Source organism: Sus scrofa, chromosome 15, assembly GCF_054392235.1.
Source record: "Sus scrofa isolate SSC_HxYL_T2T_F1_AM1 chromosome 15, Sscrofa_HxYL_maternal_Yorkshire_Landrace_v2.0, whole genome shotgun sequence".
NCBI classification, from domain to species: domain Eukaryota; kingdom Metazoa; phylum Chordata; class Mammalia; order Artiodactyla; family Suidae; genus Sus; species Sus scrofa.
This window is the reverse complement of record NC_139397.1, coordinates 95,006,538-95,027,640: the sequence shown is the minus strand read 5'-3', so window position 1 is coordinate 95,027,640 and position 21,103 is coordinate 95,006,538. Positions and strand designations below refer to the sequence as shown.

The 21,103-nt window shown below is 45.2% G+C and overlaps 1 protein-coding gene across 1 annotated transcript; it reads left to right on the top strand.

Annotated features, from left to right (window-relative positions):
- Positions 1-1,125: 1,125 nt before the first annotated feature.
- Positions 1,126-20,288, top strand: CHRNA1 (cholinergic receptor nicotinic alpha 1 subunit). The gene is made up of 9 exons (XM_021075437.2): positions 1,126-1,213; positions 7,992-8,137; positions 8,235-8,279; positions 9,331-9,440; positions 12,173-12,368; positions 12,863-13,100; positions 15,727-15,950; positions 17,090-17,329; positions 17,877-20,288. Exons 1-9 carry the CDS (start codon positions 1,171-1,173, stop codon positions 18,006-18,008), a joined length of 1,374 nt encoding a protein of 457 aa, XP_020931096.1. The 5' UTR covers positions 1,126-1,170; the 3' UTR covers positions 18,009-20,288.
- The last annotated feature ends 815 nt before the right edge of the window (positions 20,289-21,103 follow it).

Sequence of the window (21,103 nt, the reverse complement as noted above, 5' to 3'; positions counted from 1 at the left end):
CTTTAAATAACTGCTCTTTTCCCTGTTTTGGTGAAAAATACTTCTCAGGCTGAGCAATTACTAACTGCTGGCATTGGGGACTTTTTTAGACAAAGCAACTGAAAAGCTGAACCCCCCGTTCCCTGCTTCCCTGAGTGAGAGTAGGCAGAGGAGCAATGGAAGGAAGTAGGAGCCTGGAACAGCGCTTATGCGCTGGGACACTTTTCCCATTAATTACTTTTCACTTGAATAACAGGACGTGGGAGGTGGGCTGTTTGCTGCAGCTAATGGGGCACCATGGGATAGGTATTGCCAATACAGAGATGAGGGTTGGAACAGCCACTCCAGGGGCCACCATAAAACCAGTTTTATGGAAGAAGCTGCCGTGGTTTAAAACCAAACCCGATCAGACATGGAATTCTCTCCAGCAGCCCTTTCAGCACCAACTACACTCTTCTCAAAGCCATTCATTCTGTTACAAAAACCCCAGGCATTTCTCAGCCAAGGGGGAAGCAAAGTGAGTAAATTTTCCTTTTTGTAGAATGTGGACTTTTGTGCTTTAGGATGACCAGTGTCTCACACACACAGCTGATGATCCACTCAGACTGAGTGACCCTGACTAATCCACACAGATGAGGTTCTGCTTTACACAAAAGGGAGGGGGTTGCTCACCATTCAAAATAATTCATTCTTGGAGTTCCTGTTGTGGCACAGTGGTTAACAAATCCAACTAGGAACCATGAGGTTGTGGGTTCGATCCCTGGCCTTGATCGGTGGGTTAAGGATCCAGCATTGCTGTGGCTGTGGCATAGGCTGGCAATTACAGGTCCTCATTCATTCTCTAGCCTGGAAACTCCCATGTGCCGCCAGTGTGGCCCTAAAAAGACAAAAAAAAAAAAAAATTTGGTTTTACTTTAAATCAAGACTGGATTCATGGTGCTTTTAAAACACAGTGCAGTTCACACTCAACTTGTCAAAGGTACAGCAGTTATGTGAAGGGAACACCCTGTGGTAATGTAAGGACCTCAGCCCCTGGCTCCAGGGCTCCGGGCAGTCCAGCTGTCACAGCTACAAACAGGTGGTGTAAAACAATAGCTCGGCTGAGCCAACTCACTTTCCAAACCCTCCAGCAGCCAAGTGTCCGGCCAGAGTGTCAGCGAGCAGCACAGGCCACCACTTCGCCACCAGCTCATGGAGCCCCCGGCACTCCTCCTGCTCCTCAGCCTCTGCTCAGGTAAGGGCCAGGGCTGGGGGCGCTCCTTTGAGGCTAAAGCACTAGAAGCCCCCAAACCAGAGTCTTGCATCTTTGATGGGAACACAAAATTGCAGGGCTTCCCCAGCCTGAGGTGGCTCTGTCAGTTTCTCACCGATGTTGGTTTGACTGGGTTTGTGGATAAAGGTTTTTAGTTGGGGTTATTTGGTCAAATTTGGAGCTGCCTGGTCAAGAGCTACAATGTAGACATGCAAGTCTCTCCCTTCATCAGACCGGCATCCAAGTCACTCATATCATTAGATTCAGCAGGAGCTGTGGTCGTGTTTGACCAATTATAAAGACTTAGAAAGGCAACTTACAATCACAAGCAAAATGGTTCAGAAATCCTTTTATGGCTCTAGGAGAATTTTGAAAATGAAGTCAATTGATTGACAGCTCCACATGCCGGAGGGAGAAACCTATTCATGACTGTAACTAAACGCTCTCCATGAGAGCTGAAATATTTTCTTTTCTGAAGTTAAAAAGTCCATAGGAATGCATTCCTGCCTACTTTTTTTTTTTTTTTTAAAAAAAAGGACATGACTGTGTGTAGGTTTGGCTTTGGATTGAAACCATAAAAACTTACACAGCCCTTGACCTGCATTCAACTCTGAAATGTGTCACAACACAGCAGCTGAAACCCTAGCCTGAATCCCAAACTTCCGGTAAGGGGAAATAGATAGATTGCTTCATGTAAAAGTTTACTGGTGATATCAGCACAACTGAGAAACAAGGCGGCTGATGTTCTGTGGATTTCTCTTCTCTAATATTGCTCTGACAAACACAGGTCTTCCGGGCGAAAGCAGTGATGAGCTTTATTATTAATGTTTTTTCAATAACAGAGTTGAGGGGAATAGCCTAAACTCTGATAAATTATATCCTGTGGGATTTGGACTGGATCCAACTGACACTGGCCTGGTGGTGATGAGGGTGTGTGTAGGGTATGTGAGTGTATGTGTGAGTGTGTGTGTGTTGTGTTCATAAACAGTACACTCAATAGATATTCTTGAGTGATATATTTACATGTAAAAATCCTTAAGAGATCTCTTAGGACACCAAAGACCTCCAAAAATGCATGTTTAGATATTTTTACAGTATGTGATATGTATTTAGATAAAGCCTAGGGTTCTCTGGTGTCTTTTCATATAGATGGTTCACAGAAGTTTTGAGCGAGTGAAGCAATCCAATATCTTTAGTTATTTACTATAAGGAAATAGAACCTAAAGACATGAACTGCCCTGCCTGAAGTCACTTAATTTATAGACTTTGGAATGTGATCAGACTCCATTTGTGATATGCACAGTCAGAAAACACAGCCCGAAATTGCAAAGGTAGCAAGATTGAGATAAGAATTACCCAAGGTGACTGTTAACAGGACAGAAGTCCTTTTGCCCAACCCAGGAGGCTGCTCCCTGCATAAAAATTCAGACTGAACCATTATGGTACAAAAGAACACTTTGAAATTGTGGCTGGGTTCCCCTACTTGGAATCAGTCCTTTGTGGGCAAAATTCTCATTCGCATCAGGGAATGTTAGCTTAACACATAAAGATCCCTGTCCTATTGCCATAGCACTTTCATTGCAACCTGCCTCTCTCTTCCAGCTCAGAAATCCCAAGCACTTCATTGCCACCTTTCTTGTGGCATGTTACTTTCCAACTCGTTCACAGCTATGTACATAAATGACAAGTGTCAATGTCCATGAGGGTAGAAGGACAGGATTTGTGTCAGATTCACATTTGAAAACCTTAAAGAAACTTTGTTCTTAAAACAAACTTTGCACACAGCCAATGTTCAGCAACTATGTGAGTGAGTTATCACCATCTGAATAAGGATAACCAACATGATTTTGCTGAAAAGGGAGACTTTGACATTGTTTATGTTTTTGTCTATATGGTTGTTAATTTATATCCTGCCTTTTAAAAAAGTATTTTCTGTGATTTATTGAATCCATGAAGAACTGGTCCAACTCTGCAGACCATATTAGAGTTGGGAACAAAATCCTAGAATTCTGACTTCAAGTCCTATAAGTTTTTGACCACTCTACCTGGCTTTGGGGAGGAAAAAAGGAAAGGATACCTATACACATGATGGAATACTATTCAGCCGTTAAAAAGAAAAAATAATGCCATTTGCAGCAACATGGATGGAACTAGAGACTCTCATACTAAGTGAAGTAAGTCAGAAGAAGAAAGACAAATACCATATGATATCATTTATATCTGGAATCTAATATGTGGCACAAATGAACCTTTCTACAAAAAAAGAAACTGACTCATGCACTTGGAGAACAGACTTGTGGTTGCCAAGGGGGAGGGAGTGGGATGGACTGGGAGTTTGGGGTTAGCAGAGGCAAACTATTGCATTTGGAATGGATAAGCAATGAGATCCTGCTGTATAACACAGGGAACTATATCTAGTTACTTATGATGGAACATGATGGGGAAAATGTGAGAAAAATAATATATATATATGTGTGTGTGTGTGTGTGTGAATATATATATATATATATGAATGACTGGGTCACTTTTCTGTATAGCAGAAATTGACAGAACAATGTAAATCAATCGTAACAGAAAAAAATAAAAACCTTAAAAAAAAAAAAAAGAAAAGCATACCAAGGAACATGATCTAAGGAGTGGAGACCTCTGAAATTCCTCACAGAAGGCATGAGGCCCCCTGTCCTTGGCAGGGTGGAGAGGAGGAAGTGCATGTCCCTGGAATGCTGACCATGCCTGGGTCCCCAGTCCTCTTTTCTCCCCCTTGGACTGTAGGGTTGACCTCCATTGTTTTCCTGCTACTTGATGCTGACCATCTGCTCTGTCCATTGCATTCTTGTATGTTCTTTCTGTCAAACATAAACCACCACTTAAAAAATAAGCAACCCAGGGCAATGCAGCCAAAGCAATAACCTCCAACCTGGTGGCCAAGCCACTCAGTGATCCATCCCAGTCTCCCCTGCTCCACTGCAGGCTGGGTGGGGCCCGGGATCGACAAGGCAGGGGGGTCAGAGGATGGCTGCATCCCAGGAGCTCAGTGCGGTGACCACAAAAAGTGGGGCTCTTTGGACAACATGATCCCCCAAGCATCCTCAGATGCAGGTGGTTTGGGAGAAATGCCCCATGAACGCTCTGTATGGATACTTTAGGGTTCAGAAAATTTGGGAAACTAGAAATGAAGAGGGAAGCTAGGTAAGGAGTTCCATACATCGAGTCCAGGAAGGTCATAATGAAGACATTTGAGCTTCAAAAATCTGAATGGACATGATACCTTTGGCTTTAGGGAGGTGGTAAAAACGCAGCCGTGGGATTAGACTGCCCCCGTTTATAATCCCCACCTCTGACTAGCTGGGAGCTGGGAATACACTGCTCAGCTCTCTGGACCTCAGTTTTCCATTTGTAAAGTAGGAGGAAAGACATATCTCACAGGATTTTTATAAGGATTCAATAAGGCAAAGCAAATAAGTGCCTTTAATAAAGCTCTGCAGACTAATGAAAACACATATTTTGGTAAGATGAAAATGTTTCTGCTTATTGCATAGCATTGGTAATTTCAAGCTGATCTGAGGTTCTGGATGAGCAAAAGTGGTTCAGAGCATGGGTTTAAATCCTGGCTCTACCATTTATGAAATCTGGACCTCAATGTCCTCAACTGTAGAGTGAGGACAAAGATAGTACACAGCACGCCCAGTATAAGGATGGAAAGGGTTAGTGTATATAAAGCATGTAGAAGAGTGTCTGGCACAAAACAAGTCAGATGTGGTATTATTATTATTAATTATTATTTGGGGATTTTTATGGCCACATCTACAAAACATGGAAGCTCCTGGACCAGGGATTGAATCCAAGCTACAACTATAACCTATGCCTTTGCTGCAGCAACACCAGATTGTCTAACCCACTGCTCCAGGTCAGGGATTGAACCTGCACCTCCCCAGTGACCCAAACCACTATGGTCAGATTCTTAACCCACTGGGCTACAGTGGGAACTCCTATTTATTATTTTTAATGATGAATAAAAATAGAAAATGGTATTACATTTTGCTTAATATTTTGTTGACAAATCCTTCCAAACTTAGGATCCAAGGAGAAAAATAATAAAGGAAAAGTAATAACCTGCCTTAGAGGTGATCCATTAACACTACTGGGAAAAAAAAGGGAAAGCATTTCACTTGCTTCCTTTTTAAAGTTGTATTGGCCCAGAGAAAAGGTGTGGTGGTTTCAGCAATAACCTGCGGAAAGGGGAGCTCTGGTTACAGGAATCCGGGCAAATGGATTGTGTGTCTGCTTCCTCTCCCAGCCCTGGGCAGGCAATCCCCAACCCACGGCAGGCTTGAATTACAGAGATCCTTCATAAGGCGTCTGCTGGAATTTGGAACACATTTTCTAACAGGAATAATAGCGCAAGTAGTTGTACAATTTCCAGGACAGCCCACAGCACAATCACAATATTAGCAGTGGATGCGGGGGCACGGCGCAGAATGACAGGCTCTAACCTGGGCTCTGCCCTTGCCACTTGACCTCAGACAAGCCTGCCCATCTCTCAGATTCTCAGGTGAGAAGGCCTGCCTGCCTGCCTGAGTGCAGGCTGATGAGGGCCACACAACACTGGACATAAAGAGGCTGCTGCCTCGGAGAGGACTGGTTGATACCGCCCTCCATCCTGAAGGAAAGTGTAATAAAGATTCCTTGGAATCATTCATGCTCCGAAGAGGACCCTCAAACCCAGGTCAGCAGACCACATGCTTTTCACTCTTATTTTAACAACTTAATTGGGACATGGACCCATCAACAGGGATTTTTTTTTAATTATGGTAAAAATATATAAGTGCATAAGATTGGGGAGTTCCCGTCATGGCGCAGTGGTTAACGAATCCGACTAGGAACCATGAGGTTGCGGGTTCAGTCCCTGCCCTTGCTCAGTGGGTTAACGATCTGGCGTTGCCGTGAGCTGTGGTGTAGGTTGCAGACGCGGCTCGGATCCCGCATTGCTGTGGCTCTGGTGTAGGCCAGTGGCTACAGCTCTGATTCGACCCCTAGCCTGGGAACCTCCATATGCCACGGGAGCTGCCCTAGAAATGGCAAAAAAAAAAAAAAAAAAAAAAAAAAAAGTGCATAAGATTTACCATGCTGAAATAGACACTTACAATTTTTTTTCGTTTCTTTCTTTTCTTCTTTTTTTTTTTTAGGGCCACACATGCGGCATATGGAAGTTCCCAGGGTAGGGGTCCAATTGGAGCTGTAGCCGCAGGCCTACACCACAGCCACGCTAACACCAGATCCAAGCCGTGTCTGCAACCTATGCTCCAGCTCCCGGCAATGCTGGATTCTTAGACCACTGAGCGAGGCCAGGGATCAAACCTGAGTCTTCGTGGACACTAGTCGGGTTTGTTACCGCTGAGCCAGGATGGGAACTCCAGACATTTCACAATGCTAAACTGCACAACCCATGGCACTGGGTATATTCACAATGTTATAGAACCATCACCACTGTCTTATTCCAGAACTTTTCATCACCCTAGAAGGAAATCCTGGGCCCATTAACAGTCACTCTCCATGCCCCTGTCCCCACAGTAGCTAGTAACCACTAATCCACTCTGAGTCTCTAAGGATTTACTTATTCTGGATATTTCATATAAATGGAGTCATACAATACATGGCCTCATGTATCTGACTTCTTTCATTTAGCATAATGTTTTGAAGGGTCATCCATGTTGTGTCATGCATCAGAAATTCATTCCTTTTTTTTATGAATGAACAATACTCAGATTTCCCCTCATGGCTCAGTGGATTAAGAACCCAACATAGTGTCCATGAGGATGTGGGTGTGATCATTGGCCTTGCTCAGTGGGTTAAGGATCTGACATTTCCACAAGTTGCAGATTGCAGATGCAGTTTGGATCTGGTATTGCTGTGACTACAGTTGTAGGCCGGCAGCTACAGCTCTGATTCGACCCCAGCCCAGGAACTTCCACATGCTGCAGGTGCGGCCGTAAAAAGAAAAAAATAATAATAATATTCAACCATATAGATACACCATATTTTATTTATTCATTCATCCATCCGTGGGCACTTGCCTTGTTTCCACCACTTAGCTATTATAAATAGTGCTGTTATGAACATTCATGTACAAATTTTTGTGCGAACAGTTCTTCAGGGGACATACCCAGGAATGGCATTGCTAGGTCATACGGTAACTGTGTGTAATGAGCATGAGAAACCACCAAACTGTTCTCCACAGTGGCTGTGCCATCTACCTTTTCACCAGCAACATATGAGGGTTCCGGTTTCTCTACAAACACACCAATATTCATCATTTTCAATATTGTTACTTATGGATTAACATCCCAGTGTGTGTGAACCAGCCTCAGTGTTCATGGCATTGTGAGTCCCGAGGTCAGCCAATCCGAGATTTCATTGCATCCTGAGCAGATTCTGAAATACCAAAACTGGCTTTGTGTGGCCCTTTCTTCTTGTGTGTGCATGTTCCTAGCAAACTTGACTCACCCAGGGGCTGCAATAAGGAATGTCATCTGTCCAAAGTATGAGTGTTATGATAATCTGGCCTGCCCCACTGGGAAGGGACCACACCAGCAGCTGTGCTTGGAAAGGAATGCAAGACCATAATAGCTACCTTGGGGAGCCCTTCAACAGGGGGGGCCTGCGTGCCTTCCATTAGCCGGCCATGCCTCATTACGCACACCAGTGTATGCGGAGGGTGGGGAGCAGACTCTGTCAGTGAGTGTGTCATTTGCTGTCTCAGCTGGCCTCGTCCTGGGCTCCGAACATGAGACCCGTCTGGTGGCAAAGCTCTTTGAAGATTACAACAGCGTGGTGCGGCCCGTGGAAGACCACCGCCAGGCCGTGGAGGTCACAGTGGGCCTGCAGCTGATACAGCTCATCAACGTGGTGAGACAAGAGCATTCCAGGCTCCCACAGCACCCACACCTGTCACCTCAGAGCATCCTCTTCCCTAAAGATGGGGTCTTATTTTTTTTTTTTTCAGGATGAAGTAAATCAGATCGTGACAACCAATGTTCGTCTGAAACAGGTAATTCAGGTGGATGACTGTGATTGTGTTGTTTTTATTCACCCTGAAATTTAACCTGGGCCCAAAGGAAATCAATGCGGGAAATAGGGAAAAGTACCAAAATGTGAAAAGCAGATATTTTGGGTCAGTGGGATTATGGATCATATTTGGTGTTCGTTTTTTGACTCTGTGCCTTTTCCGTGTGTATTAATTTTCTAGGGCTGCTGGGACAGAGTCACAATTAAACAGCTTAAACAACAGAAATGTATTGTCTCACAGTTTTTGAGGCCAAACATCCAAAATTAAGGGGTTGGCAGAACTGGTTCCCTCTGAGGGTTGTGAGGGAAAGTCTGCTGCAGGCCTCTCTCCTTTTCTTAGAGTTTGCTGTCTTCATGTTCACATAACTTTCTTCCTAAATATCTATCTGTCTTCAAATTTCCCCTTCTTATAAGGACACCAGTCATATTGAATTAGGGCCCACCTTAATGACCTCATCTGAACTTGATTACCTCTGTAAAAACCCTATCTCCCAGTAAGGTCACGTTCTGAGGGACTGCGGGCTCAGACTTCATATTAACTTGGGGGAGACACATCTCCATGGTGTCCTCCAAATGTGCTGCATTGGGAGTAGGCTACTTTCATAATGTAGGAAAAATATAATACTTTTTCCAAAATGATGCTGTCTGCTTGAGGACAGTATTCACAAAAGGGTCAGTCTCCTTTCCTTAGGTGGGCCGTGCACAGGTAGATCTGCCACCACTTGGTGGCAGGACTTGAGTCTACCTTTGTTTGATCATCTTCATAATGGGGTCAGTAATCACTCAGTACTCATAGGATCATTATGAGGACTAAATGATGAAAATGGGTAAAGTGCTTAAACCAGTGCCTGCACATAGTCTGTGCTATGTAAGCATCAGCTCTTCCTGCTGGCTGAATTCTGAATCAAACTTTTCTTACTAGAGCACAATTTCTGGCAATATCTGAACCACGATGCCCATCAGAGCTCTTGAGAACCCTAGATTTTTAAAAAATGTTTTTAGTTTTTTCACTGACTACAGGTCTTCATTTCTAGCAATGGGTGGATTACAACCTAAAATGGAATCCAGACGACTACGGTGGCGTGAAAAAAATTCACATTCCTTCGGAAAAGATCTGGCACCCAGACTTCGTGCTTTATAACAAGTAAGCAGAACAGAGAGGATGGGCAGGTGGACATTCCTGGGGCAGGTGGAGCCCAAGCGCCCAAACGGAAGGGCTGCCACTCTCGGTATGCGTCTCACCACTGTTCACATTAAATAACCCTTAAAAACCAAGAGCCAAGTTGACATGCTAGGGGTGCCATATGGTGTCTCATGTTATGAATAGAAACAATTATCGGAGCCAAATTGAATCAGGGCTGTGGGGTAGGGGACATTTAATCCCCGAGAGCTCCTGAAGGGTAGATGGCAACTATCCAAGGAAACCAAACGTCATATAATTGAGTTCCTTGGAATTAAATGTCCTTCCGACCAATAGGTCTGAACCTCCCAGGGTTGTTATTCATCACATCCGCCTGGCCTCCCAAGACGCGACGTGCTGCTGACGACCCGGGATGCCTGTGTAGCCCATCCGCTGGGCTCTGTGACAGGCTGCACGTTGTGAAATTATAATGTGATTCAAGACGCTCTGGTTTAATGACACCTTCATTATCATACGCCCTTCATTTGTCAGGGAATGTTCATTGCAAAGAGCATCCTTCCCAGGCAGGAGCATTCGACACCAGCCTAGAGGATTTGTGGTCTGACTTTCTGCAGCACGTGTCTGGGGCGAGCCGGCCATGTGTTCTCGAAGACTCACCGGGGAGGTGGCCAGGGCTGGGGAAAGGAAATGGGACCTTTAAGGCAACCCTCCCCAACTTCGATTTTCTATAACATATTTTCCAGTTATACCTGGGATTCAAGCTAGAGCCGAAATAGCCAATCATTTGTATAAGCTTTTGAACAAGTATGATGATAGGGCAGCATGTCTATCTCTTAGAGTTAAGTTTCTCTTTCACTTAGAATCTGAGGGAAGCAATTAAAGTCCTCTGGTCCTTTTGATAAGCTCACTCAGAAAGACTCTCTTCAGGAAGAGAACCCTGTTTTCTCTGCTTATAAGGAGAGACATAGCCCATCCTTTCCCTCTGCTCTGTTGGGAGGGTCCGAAGCTGCATAGTTTTCTGGGTAGAGCTTCTTCTTATTCCCAAGTAAAGATCCATGGGAAGAAAATCTCTGGATCTATGAAGTGAGGCACAATATATACCACCTGTTGCTGAAAGCCCACCAAAGCAGACCCCACCCACTTTTCAGCAGCTATTGTTGTGCCCTGTTTTCTGCCAAGGCCCTAGGGCACAAGCTGTTTGGGGACGAGTGGAAGGCCCACTGAACATGATCTGCTGAAGTAATATGTTATTTTTTAATACCTACCATATTGCTTTTTTTTTTGTCTGTTTTTAGGGCCTAACCTGAGGCATATGGAGCTTCCCAGGCTAGGGGTCGAATTGGAGCTGTAGCTGCCAGCCTATGCCACAGCCACAGCAACACCGGATGTGAGTCTCATCTGCAACCTACACCACAGCTCACGGCAATGCCAGATCCTTAACCCACTGAGCGAGGCCAGGGATCGAACCTGCACCCTCATGGTTCCCAGTTGGATTCGTTAACCACTGAGCCACGAGGGGTACTCCTGCTTTTTTTTTTTTTTTTTTTTTTTTTAAGTAGGAATTATTGCCAATGCTTGAAAATGAGGAAATACTTTAAGATCTGAATTTTTAGCCTCTCTAGAAAAATTCAACATTCAAAAACATGGAAATTTTGGATTAAAAAATCTAGATTACCAGCCTCTGAGGAAGGATCTAATATCAGGCAACAAAGAGCCTTTGCTGCCCTGCCGACAACATGGCAGAGCTGAGTGCCACCTGCCTCAGAGGAGAGAGGGGCTCCTCTCCCCTTCCACCCCCACTCTGCCTTCCTTGCCTTCCTGGCCCTGGAGGCATCTGAGTTTGTGACCCCACCCCTGGGGTATAAATAGTTCTTTAAAAGGTAAAAGACCCCTTCCTTAACCTACTTGTCACAGTAATGAACCACAAGCCATGTTTTTATTTAAAATTCCTGGGTTTTTCCCAATTAAAACTTTTTTATTATAGTTGATTTATAATGTTGTCAATTTCTCCAATTAACTTTTAAAGTCTGTCAGAGAGGGGATAGATGGAGATTAACATTAAATAGAAATACTGCTGAGGACTGGGAAGAAAACGTCTGGGATGCAGTGGATCAGTGCTACTTGTTATTTCTTTAAAACTAGATTCTCAGGTTCTTCCCCAGATAGCTCCCTAATTCAGCACTTAGCTGGTGCTTAGGAATCTATATTTTATTTGTTTAAATTGAAGTATGGTTGATTGGCAATATTGTGTTAGTCTCAGGTGTATAGCATAGGGTTTCAGGTTTTTTGGCAGGTTATATTCCATTATAGCTTATTACGAGATATACGGTGTAATTCCTTGTGCTATATGGAAAATCCTTGTTGCTTATCTCTTTTAAGTATAGTAGTTTGTATCTAATACAATTAATTTGTTCTTTCCTCTTCCCTCTCCCCTTTGGTAACCGTAAGTTTTTTTTTCCATGTCTGCGAGTCTGTTTCTCTTTTGCATAGAGGTTCAATTGTATTATTTTTTAGATCCAGGAATCTGTAGTTTAAACAAGCACCCCAGTGATCCTTATTATCAGACAAATCTGGAAAACACTGCCATAGATAAAAAGCAAAGCGATGCAGCCTGAAAGCAAGCTTCTATAATTAGCACCTGAATAATTAACAGCTGTCTCCTGTTAACGTCCCCAAGCAGAATTGAAGGCTCATCTGTCACTTGGAGCCATGTTCTTCTTTTATCCCAATTGTAGTGCAGATGGTGACTTTGCCATTGTCAAGTTCACCAAAGTGCTCCTGGACTACACTGGCCACATCACGTGGACACCGCCTGCCATCTTTAAAAGCTATTGTGAGATCATTGTCACCCACTTTCCATTTGATGAACAGAACTGCAGCATGAAGTTGGGCACATGGACCTACGATGGCTCCGTGGTGGCCATCAACCCGGTAGGTGGTGACCTCCTGGGAGGAGGCTGGATTCAGGCAAAGCGTGACCCAGGTCTCCAACTCCACCCCTCAATAATCATAGGTTATCAGCACCCATGAGAACTTGGGGGAATCATTTAGTTTGATGGCCCCCAATTGCTTGTGAAGGTTCTTGATGCACTGCATAAGAGAACCACCTGGGGCTTAAATAATTCCTATGCCCAGGCTCAGGCCCAAGATTTCTGATCCATTCAGCCTGGGGTGGAACTAGGGGAACAATGAATTTTAAAGTTCCTGGGCAACTTTAATGTGTAGGCAACATGGAGAATCCCACAGTCCAAACCCCGTTATTTTAGAGGAAATGAATCTAAGACCCCAAAGCAGAGGGTACCCAGGGTCCCTCCTGCGTATGTGACAGGGCTGGAACCAATTGCCCTGTCACAGCTGATTAGGAAACCCCGTGCCTCCTCAGGGTGATGAGGCTGGGATTTCAAAGTTTCATCCCCTCTTTTCAGGAAAGCGACCAGCCAGACCTGAGCAACTTCATGGAGAGTGGGGAATGGGTGATCAAGGAGGCCCGGGGCTGGAAGCACCGCGTGCTCTACGCCTGCTGCCCCTCCACCCCCTACCTGGACATCACCTACCACTTCGTCATGCAGCGCCTGCCCCTCTACTTTATCGTCAATGTCATCATTCCCTGCCTGCTCTTCTCCTTCTTGACCGGCCTGGTGTTCTACCTGCCCACAGACTCAGGTGGGTGCCGTTGCCATGGCTACTGCTGATGCAAAGGTTGCTGTTCTGAGGGAAAGCCAAAGATAACCAGAGCTAATCAACAAACAAAGGCAGACAGACCCAAATCATTACTCCTTGGATGATGCAGGTACCGAGTGGCTATGTGCTGTGGTGAAGTCACAGCTGGCACAGACTGCAGGCAGAGGGTCAAATGCGACCCTGAAGATGCACAGACACAACTCAGGCTAGTTAAGTGAATAACCACCACCACCTGTTTGCTGAATACCTGCTGCATGCCCCAGAATGTGCTGGGTAAGGCGTGAGTCCCAGGCACCCCTCAGGCCCTTCCCCCATGAAGTCACTTGCTCTATAGGACTAGTATGACTAGTCCAGGCCTTGCCCCTTTTGCCCATGGCTTGCCACTTGAAAATAGCTCTTGCGTATCTCTTTTCCAGAAGGCAGTATCTGCACACACAAGACCATACTTCCCAAATGGGAATTCTTTCTCTGACATCAGCCCAGACAACTTACTAACCTCCTACTGAGTAATCACATCTGTGATGTAATTTTATCCAACACCAACAATCTACAGAAAAGGGGGGAAAGGGACCACACAGGGCTGCCAGCAAGTCACTGCTCTTAAAAAAAAAAGTGTGGCAGGAGTTCCCGTCATCGCACAGTGGAAACAAATCCAACTAGGAACCATGAGGTTGTGGGTTCAATCCCTGGCTTCGCCTGGTGGGTTAAACATCCGGCATTGCTGTGAGCTGTAGTGAAGGTCTCAGATGTGGCTTGTATCCCACATTGCTGTGGCTGTGGCGTAGGCCAGCATCTGTACCCCCTAGCCTGGGACCCTCCATATGCTGCAAGTGCGGCCCAAGCAAAAAAAAAAAAGGATGGCAGACAAGTAGGGAAAAAAAGATGGTACATACAGTCCTCAAACTTATGACAGGTACGAATTTTATTAAAATGCAAAAAAAGTAAAAAAAACCCTGCAAAAGTCAAAATCCAACTTTCCAACATGGAAAAAAAACCTTATGCATTCACTCACTCAACACATACCTATTGAACAACTGATATGTGGCAGGGAGACGGCAGAATTTGCCCCATGGAACATATGTTCTAGGGATTATACATGTTCTTAAACAAATGATCACACACAAAATGTTTTTTTTCCAACTTTCTAATCAAATGAAGCTTCTTAAAGTGAAAAGGAAAACACTAAACAGGATAATATGGGAACTAATCGGAGTTTCTATAAATAGTAGATAATTGATGCTTGAAAGCATTTAGAAAAGAGAGACTGCTTGATAAATGTTAGCTATTACTAAACAAGAAATTTTTGGTACCCTGGTCAATATTTTCTGCTTTTAATTCTTTTTTACTTTTGAAGATTTTCCTACCCACCAGGTAGAACTGAAAATTTCTCATTTGCATCTGCTCTGTATCTTGTGTGTATTCTTAGCATCTAGAAGCATCCAGAATGGGCAAAGCTCCCCACTGGAATGCAGGGCCACACGAGGGTTTTCTAGGCCACAAACAGCAAGACCAGCCCAAGGAAAGTCCCTTATAAAGGCTCTCTACTGCATCTGAGCTGGTCTGTCCCCACAAAATATCTCAATGCCATTCACCCCTGGCTTTCTTGTTTACTTGTCCAACCAAGACACCATCTGGGATTTGTTTACCCTGAAGTTACGGGACCTAGAGAAACATCTCAGGGGAAGGGGAACCCCTCCATCCCTTAACATGGGAGACAAAATCCAAACAAGAAAAAATCCAGATCATCCTCTTAGATGAAGATGAGAAAGTGAGGCATGTGAAGTCATTGATTTTGTCCTTTCTCAGCTTTGGTCTTGCAGCTCACTCCCACAAAGAGAAAACTACATGTGTACCTCTGGGCTGCCCATCCACCTGCTGAGTAACAAGTAGGCCAGGCTGCAGTTCGGTTTTGTGAGGGTTTAAGACATCCTGCTGCAGACAAAAAAAAAAAAAACTGCCGTCTGGGGTCCATCTTGCTGCCCAGAAACTTTCTGGGTTCCCTGGGTGCCACCAAGAAACAGTATTTGGGGGCAGGAGATGAAGTAGCACTTCCTGCTGGGCAGCCTCTAGTGGAGACACCTGCCATTTGCCATTGTCAGCAGAATTAAGGCACCAAGGTCTCATAGGAAACTCTGCTGAACAAATTCCACAGAACGAGGCTTTGGGAACGTGCCGGTCACATTCCTCTCACCTCTGGGTTCTGGGGTTTTTTTTCTGGGGCTGCCATCACAAAGGACCACAGACTGGGGGTCAAACAACAGACATTTATTTTTTCACAGTTCTGGAGGCCGGGAGTCTGAGATCAAGGTATCATCAGGGTTGGTTTCCCCTGAGGCCTCTCGCCTTGGCTTGTGGATGAGCATTTTCTCCGTGTCCCCACTGAGCTTCCCTCTGCATGTGTCTGCAACCTAAGCTCCTCCTCTGATAAGGACACCAGTCATACTGGATGAAGGCACTCTAAGACCTCATCTTAATTACCTTTTTAGGGGCCCTGTCTCTAAATACCATCCCCAAGGGGCTGGGACTTGGGGCTTCCACATATAAATTTGGGGAGAGCAGCAGTTTGGCCCCTAACAGGTGGCTTCTGGTATTTCTCCATTTTGTCCAGGGGAGAAGATGACCCTGAGCATCTCGGTCCTGCTGTCCTTGACCGTGTTCCTTCTGGTCATCGTGGAGCTGATCCCATCCACCTCCAGTGCCGTGCCCTTGATTGGGAAGTACATGCTGTTCACCATGGTCTTTGTCATCGCATCCATCATCATCACTGTCATTGTCATCAACACGCACCACCGCTCCCCCAGCACCCACGTCATGCCCGAGTGGGTGCGGAAGGTGAGTGAGCAAGGTCCTGCCCACCTTGCACAGGGTGGCTGCTCCCCCGGGGGCATCTGCCGGTCCCCCCTTCCGTGTGGCCGCCTCACTCACCCTGCTGGACACTGACAGAACGGGAAGTTCTCTCTGGGCTGCAGTGGGTTTGGGGGAGAAACTTTCTTTGGCCTCTTGCTGGGGGTAAATAACTCATGCAGCCTCCCTGGGAGGCTGGGGGAGATGAGAAAACCAGCGTTAACAAAGCCCACTCCAAACGACACCTTCAAGAATCTCGTTGATTAGAGAAGATGAATTAATCACTGTCTTTTTTTATTCAAGGGCAGTGAAATCTTGAGATGGCCAATTGTACGTCTTGTGGTTTGTGAACAGACTGCTTATTTGTTGCTCATCGGCTGAGACCAGAATAAGGGCTAGAGATGGAGGGGGAAGCTTGATGAAAGACTGTCAAAAAGTTGTAGTGGTCTCAAACACTTATATCACTGAATTTTTACATGTGTTAACATTTGAAAAAATGTCAGTTCTTTTATACATCTTCCCAGAGACACTAACGTCCAGAGTCTTTTGTGCACAATGCAAAAGATTTGTCATGAATTGATAGAAAAACCACAGCTTGCAATGTATTCTTTTGGGAGGAGAAACAGCCTCTGTTTCTTCAAAGACGGTTAGGTGACTCTTGGCAATATCTACGCTGCATTTCTTCAAGAACAAGGCATAAAAGAAAAGTCTGTTTTGTGGCGCTAGAACCTTATACATTTTTAGCAGAAAGAGCCCATTCTTTAACGTTTTGATCATGAGAACACAGGCCTTTGAAAGATGCAGGTGCCTAGGGGGCGCGGGGCGGGGGCGGGGGGCGTCTGGAGGCTTAAGCTTCTTTGGTTTCAATCACTGCATCAGGCTCCCTCCAGTGGCGAAATGCTGGCATTACAGAATTAGCTCTGTCAGCCTTAGTAATTTGACAGGTCACAGGATTAGCTTAGGAAGGAAACTTTGAGAAAGTCTAGTATAGCCCTTTTGGTTTAGGGGAAGAAAGGTTGAGGCCCAGAGACACTAAATGACTTGCCTAAAGTCACTGATATTTCAAAGTCAGGGTTCGATGCTTGCCCTGCTGACAATAATTCCCATCATGGCTTTCTTTTTGTTAGGTTTTTATAGATACCATCCCAAATATCATGTTCTTCTCCACGATGAAAAGACCATCCAGAGAAAAACAAGACAAAAAGATTTTCACAGAAGACATTGATATTTCTGACATCTCTGGGAAGCCAGGGCCTCCACCCATGGGTTTCCACTCTCCTCTGATCAAACACCCCGAGGTGAAAAGTGCCATCGAGGGCATCAAATACATCGCAGAGACCATGAAGTCAGACCAGGAGTCCAACAACGTAAGCTCTGTGGCTTGAAAGCTGCACCTGTAGATTTAACTGCTCGCTTGCTTGCTTGCTTTCATAGCCACACTTGCAGCATATGGAAGTTCCAGGGATTAAATCTGAGCTGCACCTGTGACCTATGCCACTGTGGCAGTGCTGGGCCCTTTTAACCCACTGCGCTGGGCCTGGGATTGAACCGGCATCTCCACAGTGACCCGAGCTGCCGCAGTTGGATTCTTAACCCACTGTGCCACAGCAGGAACTCCTAGGTGTAAATGGTCAAATGCTTGAGCACAGATGGATGGGTTTGGCTTGATGGGTAGTTGGCATTCAAGGGGCAGCTACTGGACATAAGATGTGCCTGGTGACCACCTCTAGGTCATCTTTACAAGTCACTGCCTTGTGATAAAGAGGTGCTAAAGAGATGAAGATCACAATGCCAGCAGAGGAATGAGGAGGGCTTCGAGATCTACAGATTGAAGGGCCTCTAGGTGGTGGGCAGAATGAACGCTGTGAGTCCATGACCATTGTCAGGAAAACCTAACGCATTCTTCTCTCCCAGGCGGCCGAGGAATGGAAGTACGTTGCAATGGTGATGGACCACATTCTCCTCGGGGTCTTCATGCTCGTCTGCATCATCGGAACCCTGGCTGTGTTTGCAGGTCGGCTCATTGAATTAAATCAGCAGGGATGAGCGGAAAGCTGCGCTGAGATCTGTCTACTTGGATACACACTCACTTATCAAATATTTAATTTTCTGTATTTATTATTCATGACAGAGATTTATGTTTACATAAGGTTATGGCCTCAAAGTGTTTTCACATCGCTTCTCCCCGCACTCCTGCTGGGCTGCCTGGAGAGTGAACTCCTTGCAGTAAATGAAAATGGATGGCTGCAAGAAGTGTTCATTTCCAGGAGTGTCTGGAAGTTTGGCCCAGAATAATTGAGGTTTTCTGTTGGTTTGAGTTTTTTTTTTTTTAAATATTATTTTAAGCAAAGAGTATAGCCTTGATTTAAAAGTCAGTTTTATACCTACTAAAAAAGCCCCATCTACTAAATCCCAAAAAGATAAAGTCTTTGACTTGGAGAGAAAGAAAGCAATAGAAAGACAAGAGGAAAATTCTGGAATGGCTCCCCAAATGCAAGCTGCCTCAAAAAACTCATGATTTAAGGCAGAATTGAGAGGTGAGGGAATTGAGAGGTGAGGGAATGACTTCCTGTCTAACACAGCACCTGAGTTTGATGCCGGTGGTTTGAGGGGAAGGAGGTCCCAACCTGTACTGCGTGTGGGGGCCAGGCACTGTGGGCATCCTCTCACGCGTGTGGTTTTATTCACCCTCATAAATCTTAAAAGTGTCTCCATTTTACAAATGAGAAAACGGAACTTGGGGGAGGTTAAGTTTATTGCCCAAACTACCAAGTAGAATTGACATTTGAGCCCAAACCTTGTGGGTTCAAAGCAGCTCTGGGCTGGGTCAGTCCATCTGCTCACTTGCCCTTTGGATCCACCCTGGCTCCATCTGGGCCATTTGGTGACCCTGCTCAGTGTTTTTGAGAGGGTCGGTCTTTGTGTTAACGTTCTCGCTGCCTACCCAATTAAACTACCTGCCTCTTCCCCCAGTCTGTATCCCAATCCTCTTTGGGGTTCCTGTTCTATACATGAAATCAGAACTGTGTGTCTAGGAGTTCCTGTCATGGTGCAGCGGAAATGAATCCGACTAGGAACCATGAGGTTTCGGGTTCGGTCCCTGGCCTCACTCAGTGGGCTAAGGATCCGGCGTTGCCGTGAGCTGTGGTGTAGGTCACAGACATGGCTCAGATCCGGCATGGCTGTGGCTGTGGCGTAGGCCGGTGGCAACAGCTCCAATTAGACCCCTAGCCTTGGAACCTCCATATGCTGTGGGTGCAGCTCTAGAAAAAAGACAAAAAAAAAAATGTGTCTATATCATCACTATTTCTAAAATTCTGGACGAGCGAGTGGGAGGGAAAATGATTTCCTCTCTCCATAGCAACCTTTAAGCCACAAGGCAGTTCACACCCAGACCTAGAAAATGTGCAGCTCCGGGCTCAGTAACAACCATCAGGTCCCTAGAGCACATCTGACCCTCATCAGTACCAGGGAGAGTGGGGAGCTGCACTGCCAGATGGCCTGTCTGAGCCTAGGGGGTTTCAATCTGTGTTTCCATGGGATTCCCCATCACACACCCATGGCAGGACTGAGTGCCTTCATTTAAGAGTAAACTGAAGGGAAAATGGTTTGGCAAGTCCTCAAAAACCTAAAAGCTACCATATGATCCACCAGTTCCACTCCTAGGTATACACCCCAAAGAAGGGAAAGCAGGGATTTGAACACACACTTGGACACCAGTGTTCACTGCAGCATTATTCACGACAGCCAACTGGTGGAAACCACTCAAGTGCCCATCAATAGATAAAGGAAATGTGGTTATGTTATACACACACATACACAATGGATTATTCAGTCTTAAGAAGGAATGAAGCTTTGCTAAATGCTACAATACAGCTCAATCTTGAAAACATTATGCTAAGTAAATAAGCCAGATGCAAAAGGACAAAGACTGTACGTTTCCATGCGTAGGAAATACCTAAAGTAATCAAATTCATAAAGACAGAAAATAGAAAACAGGTTAGGGTCACCAGGCTGTACAGTAGAAAAAAAAATTGTATTGGGGAAATGGCTATTAAAAATAATAATAAAAAAAGAAGAAAAAAAACAAAAAACCAAACAAAAAGAAAACGGGTTACCAGGGTTTGGGAGGAGGGGTGTTTTATTGCTTAATGGGTAGACTTTCAGTTTGAGATGATGAAAAGTTGTGGAAGTAGATAGTCGTGATGATTGTACAACGTTGGGAATGTATTTAATACCATTGCATCCAACATTTAAAAATAGTTAAGATGGTAAATTTTGTGTATTTTACCATTATTAAAAATAAAATAAAAAATTAAAAAATGGTAAGTTTCCTGTTCTGTATATTTTACTAAAATTAGAAAAAAAAATTCAGTTCCCAAATCTGCTGCTTGCCTAATTAATCATAGTCCTGCAGGGTTCACTCCTTTTTTTTGGGGGGGGGAAGGTTGGTGCAGGATATGAAATTTTCTGGGCCAGGTATGGAATCTGAGCCACAGCTGCGACCTATGCCACAGCTGCAGCAATGCTGCATCCTTAACATGCTATGCCACAGCAGGAACACCTGGATTCACTACTGATTCAGAGAAGGAACTTAAAAATCATGTCCATTCTATGGATAAGGAAACTTAGTCTCAGGGAAGCGACCCCCCTCAGGTCACAGAGCTAGTTAGTGACAAACCAGGTCTCTTAACTCCTGCTCTCCTGCTGTTTCCTTTACATCCAATAGGCCAGCTCTCCCCGCAAAGTGGGGTCCTCCCACATGTTTCCTGATCACTGGGAAACCAGCAGAGTGGCCCTGAGTGGGTCTAGCAATGTCACAGTGTGAAGCTCCATCAGTCCCTAAATATCTGTTCCATCAGTCTGTCACCAAGTTGGGGACTTTCACCTTTGGACTCTCTTCTCTTCATCAAGGGCTGATCTTCTGATGAAATGGGAGAGGTGGTGGAGGGGGTGGGGAACTCCCTCCCCACCTGCACCCAGCCCTGTCCTGCCCCTCAGGGCTTACCGATGAGTGTGTCTGGCTAAAGGGATGATGACTTCCCGGGGAATAAGGAGCATCCTCAAAGTGGAACAAGACAGGTAAGTTTTCTTCCGGGGGTGGGGGTGGGGGTGGGGAAAGGGAGGTTGATCTAGACTGA